This window comes from Cynoglossus semilaevis, chromosome 11 (genome assembly GCF_000523025.1).
Source record: "Cynoglossus semilaevis isolate Cse_v1.0 chromosome 11, Cse_v1.0, whole genome shotgun sequence".
NCBI classification, from domain to species: domain Eukaryota; kingdom Metazoa; phylum Chordata; class Actinopteri; order Pleuronectiformes; family Cynoglossidae; genus Cynoglossus; species Cynoglossus semilaevis.
In genome coordinates this window covers 12,222,110-12,226,923 of record NC_024317.1, presented here as the reverse complement: position 1 = coordinate 12,226,923, position 4,814 = coordinate 12,222,110, and the positions used below count along the sequence as shown (strand labels likewise).

Sequence of the window (4,814 nt, the reverse complement as noted above, 5' to 3'; positions counted from 1 at the left end):
GGACCGTAGTGATCTGCTCCAGGGAAGCTAACATTAGCATAACATTATTCAGTTTGTGCTTATCCTCAAACTGCTCTCAACCTTCGCTATGCGCTACTAGTATAACACACAGTAGCATACCAAGTCATTGATGCTAGCGGTATGAACTCCGTTAGCCTATAAAAAATACATAAATTAGCCATATCATTGTTTAGGCCGCAGGGTTCAAAGAAAAAAGTAGTGGCTTATAGTCCGGAAATTACGGTAGTAGGAGCATTAGGGAGATGATATATATATATATATATACATATATAAACATATATATATACATGATGGCTGATGATGATTAATTTTTTTAAATATATATGAATAGTGAATTGCCGTTTCATTACAGATAATATCATAATAATAATAATAATATCACCAACATTCACGCTTTGCCAAATATCTAGACCAAAGAGCTGAAACCTGTGGCTCCTGGGCAACATGTGGCACCTGTGGAGATTATAGTAATGTTGATGAATGGACAAAATTCAACCTGGCTGTGCTTGACAAACAAAAACATACATATGGCAATACATCAAATATAGGCCAAATAGTTCAGGTCAGGTTGAGATATTCTTTATATTGTACAAAACTGGTATTTTCTGCCTGTAGAACAACAAGTACTTTACTTTATAAGTAAAAACAATAAATATATTTCTTTGTGTAGCTCTGAAATATATTTTTATAAAACAAAATGTATTATTCAAAAAATGTTTAAAAAACATTTTAAAACAGCCGTCAGTTCTAACATTTCCACCGTATGACAAGCGTCATCCATGACCAACAATCAGCCGTTTGTTTCTATCGTTCACATGAAAAAGTCAACAAAATGCCGGGGCTGGAGGTTTCACGCAGCCTTTGAGCGTTCATCATAATTGCTCTTGTTGTTGGACACCATGAATTGATGGGTTGTCATCACTGTCTCCTCCTGCCTCAATCACTGTCAGCTTTTCTGCCCCACTAGTCCGTGACGGCAGCGTTGCTGTCTCTGAAGAACGTCTACCCACGCAGGAACATGCTGGCAGAGCAGTGGCGGAGCGCCCAGCTCCTCAGCCTGCTGAGTGCTCCGGCCACCATGTTGGACCCAGCTTGCTGTGACACAGTGAGTCCTCCCTCCGTCCTGTCCACCCGGTCCTTACTTCATTTGATTTCTCTGGGCAACTGTGCAACACATATACAAATATACATATTTGCATGGATGTATACATATATATAGTTTGTATATATATATACATATATATATATATACATATATGTACATATATATGTATATATATGTATATATATATATATATATATGGGTGCAACGAAACACAAAATTCTGTAATGTTTTTTCCATACCATAAAGAGATATTTGATGCCATCTTTAACTTACGTATTTTATTGAAATACCCAACATTTGTTTCAACTGAATATGGCTTTGTTTGTTTTTTAACTTATCCTCCACTTCAGGTAGCCTGTGAATACTTACCCATGGAGGTGATGGAGCGATGGATAATCAGTAAGTAACGCTGACCAGTACTCAGTCATTAAAACTGCATACAAATTACTGAGCATTAAAAAATATATTTTAAGTAAAATGTGATCCCACAGTAAAAACAAACAGCGTTTGTTGTTAGATTACTTGAACTAAGTCCTCCAGAATCTGCTCTCAAAGTCCAGTGTCTAATTCGCTGACGTCCCTCCCTGCAGTTGGCTTCCTCCTGTGCCACAGCAGCCTGAGCAGCAACCAGACCTCCCAGGAGCTGTGGAAGATGGCTCTGCGCAGCAGCTACTACATCACCCTCACCAGAGATGAAATGCTGAACGCACACAAGGTCTCCGAGGACATCTTCGACAGCATGAAAGGGTATGGAAGCTGGAAGCTAAAAATGACACCTTAAACAATGGAATGGCCTTTATTTAAGATATTTGGAAAAATATAATAATTTCAAATGTCTTTGTACAACAGAGGTGAAAGAAAATGTAATTAAGAAAAAGTATCTTACTTACATTCTACTCAAGTAAAAGTACCCATCTAAAAATCTACTCGAATACAAGTAAAAATAAATATTTAATTTAAAATGTACTTTGGGTAAAAGTGACTTAGTTACTTTAAGTTTCTTGTTGCAAAAAAGGACTCCAATCTCCAATGAATCGTACATATGTACATAAGTAAAAGTAAAATTACCTATTACTGAAACTACAGAAAAATTACAAATTACTCACAAAAACTACTCCATGATAGTAACGTGAGTAGAGGTCATTTGTTACGTTCCACCTGTGCTTTACAAATATTCTTTGCTCATTTTTCTCATTCATTTTCCATTTCTTCAGATATGGGAAGCGAGTGGCGGATATTAAAGAATGTCGTGAGCATTTTTTAATCAACTGGTGAGTGTAGCAGGAAGTGTCGTAAGTAAATAGTACAGTACAGTACATGTTTCATTTGATAAAAAAAAAACAAAAATCTGTGTTGTTTTCAGTGGAGCAATACACAGAGAGAAGAGACATTTCTTAAGAGGAGCGATGAAGGAGTTGTTGAATGTTCTGGAGGACGAACCTGGACTCCTGGGACCAAAGGTGGAAATATTAGAATATTTAATTTAGCTGTAGGGCCACCACTCAAAAAAAAAAAATAATATAGAGAAGCTGTAGGGCCACCACTCAAAAAAAAATAATAATATAGATAGATTTTTTTTTATTTTTTTTTTTATATTTTGCTAGATTTTACATTCTCATTTCCTTTGTTTTTTTTTTTTGTTTTTTTAAATTTGCTCTTTATTTGTTTTTTAAAAGGCGCTGTTTGTCTTCATGGGTCTTTCGTTCTGCCGAGATGAAGTTCTGTGGCTCGTTCGACACTCGGAAAACATGCCAAAGATTAAAACGCCGGAGGACTACATAGACAAGTAAGGCATGGCAAAAAAAAAAAAAAAAATCAAAAAATTCAAATAGAAAAAATAAATATAATTAAATAAAAAAATTAAGATTGATATTTGTTGAAATATTTTTTTTTAATTTTTTAATTCCTTTTTACAGCCAGATGGCAGAGTTGCTGTTCTACATGGAAGAGCTGAGGGCTCTGTTGAAAAAGTACAACTACGTAGTACAGCGCTACTACGTCCAGTACCTGGCACAGTTTGATGCTCTGGTTCTCAACGACACCATACAGGTACTGGCCCCATACAGTCATGTCCGCAGGTTGAATACAATCGTGTGGGAACCTTTGGCCGTGACTGGGTCCAACTCTGTCTCTTGTCGTGACAGAACATGTACGTGTGTCCAGAGGAGGAATCGGTCCTGATGACTTCGTTTGTCTCCTCTCTGTCTTCTCTCTCCGTCAAACAAGGTAAATACAACGTGATATCCACCCAGAGACTTACACTGAATCAATCCAGCAGGTAATCAGATGTTGGTTGTTTTTTTTTTTTTTTGCTCTGCAGTGGAAAACAAAGCGGAATTTGACTTCCAGGCCCTCAGACTGGACTGGTTTAGATTACAGGTGGGCAGCTGTACAGGACACAGTTTACAACAAGTTCACTATTTGAGCTGATTGGTCATGGATTGTCTCCTTCTGTAGGCCTACACCAGCGTGAACAAGGCTCCTCTGCTGATCAAAGATTACCCTGACTTAGCGAAGGTGATGAACGTGATCCAGTTCCACTCCAGGATGGTGGACAATGTAGACCAGCTGCTGCAGGAGACATCGGACTTGTCCATTTTCTGGTGAGTTACCTATGGGCTTTGTCACTCCTCTCATCTTCTTTCCTCTCTTAGTTACCTATGGGCTTTGTCACTCCTCTTCTCTTCTTTCCTCTCTTCAGTTTCCCTTTGTCTTTTTCTTCACCTATTTGTTGTTTTTTTTTTTTTTTTTTCCCCACCCACAGCTTCTTTCCGCGTGTCTTTGAGAAGATGTTTAACCAGAGCAGCGAGGAGGTGACCATGAATCGTTACCTCATGTCCTTTCCTCTGGTCTGTTCCCACTTTAGCCACTGTGGAAATGCTCTCTGTCCAGAAGAGGTCAGCTTTGCTTTGTGTGAGAACCGAAATTATCGGAGGTTGTGTCAAATGTCATACTACCACCATGCTTGTTTTGCAGATCGACGTATTGGTGAAAAGGAGTCTGGAGCTGTGTGTGACCTTCTTAGAGCAGATAGCCAAGCAAACCAGCAACGTGCTGTTAGAGATATGTGCTGAGCAGTGCAACCTCCAGGACCAGGTAAAACTATGAACTAACCATTCTTTTTCCAGTAGTGATTGGATCTTGGGTAATTTTTGAAATGGTTTTCCTCACTGTCTCCTTCTGCCCGATGACTTCTCAGCTGCTTCCCAAGCACTGCGCCGAGAGCATCAGTGCTGCTCGTCATAGGAAGCAGAAGAAGCCGCCACCGAAGAAGGGAGAGGTCCAGAAGGAGAAAGCAGGAGCTGAAAGCCTGAGGAAAGATCGCACCATCACCACCAAGTCAGCTCGGTTTCTCCTCACTTCCTCTCCCCGTCTCGCACTCGAAGTCGTTCTTTACTTTTCAGTTTTATTAATAGAATGTTCAGTTGACATAGTTTATCCGTATTTTCTGCTAACAAAAACCAACAGCCACAACAAGAACAACACCTAATTCTACCACTAATGGACTTTTATCAATACTGCGTATATAAATAATATATGTATTCAATTTAGAGGTGATTTTTTTTTTTTACCATACTGCATGTGTAAATGGCTGTTGGTCTCTATATGTACATGTTATTCGGTGAGGAACCTGCTGATCCGGGTCTCCAGCTCCCTCTACTGTATGATCCCGAAAATGATCAAACAG

General features: G+C 38.9%; 1 protein-coding gene across 3 annotated transcripts in view; it reads left to right on the top strand.

The window, feature by feature from the left end:
• The window catches only part of nckap1l (NCK associated protein 1 like), a 21,587-nt gene that overhangs the window by 4,470 nt on the left and 12,303 nt on the right, over positions 1 to 4,814 (top strand). For all 3 annotated transcript variants that reach the window (XM_025060246.1, XM_025060247.1, XM_025060245.1), the window contains exons 7-19: positions 989 to 1,126; positions 1,477 to 1,525; positions 1,717 to 1,873; positions 2,341 to 2,397; positions 2,490 to 2,586; positions 2,803 to 2,912; positions 3,043 to 3,175; positions 3,271 to 3,352; positions 3,447 to 3,505; positions 3,584 to 3,729; positions 3,891 to 4,023; positions 4,103 to 4,222; positions 4,326 to 4,465. In XM_025060246.1, coding sequence (XP_024916014.1) covers positions 989 to 1,126; positions 1,477 to 1,525; positions 1,717 to 1,873; positions 2,341 to 2,397; positions 2,490 to 2,586; positions 2,803 to 2,912; positions 3,043 to 3,175; positions 3,271 to 3,352; positions 3,447 to 3,505; positions 3,584 to 3,729; positions 3,891 to 4,023; positions 4,103 to 4,222; positions 4,326 to 4,465 — 1,421 coding nt within the window. The remainder of the gene's footprint in view (positions 1 to 988; positions 1,127 to 1,476; positions 1,526 to 1,716; positions 1,874 to 2,340; positions 2,398 to 2,489; positions 2,587 to 2,802; positions 2,913 to 3,042; positions 3,176 to 3,270; positions 3,353 to 3,446; positions 3,506 to 3,583; positions 3,730 to 3,890; positions 4,024 to 4,102; positions 4,223 to 4,325; positions 4,466 to 4,814) is intronic.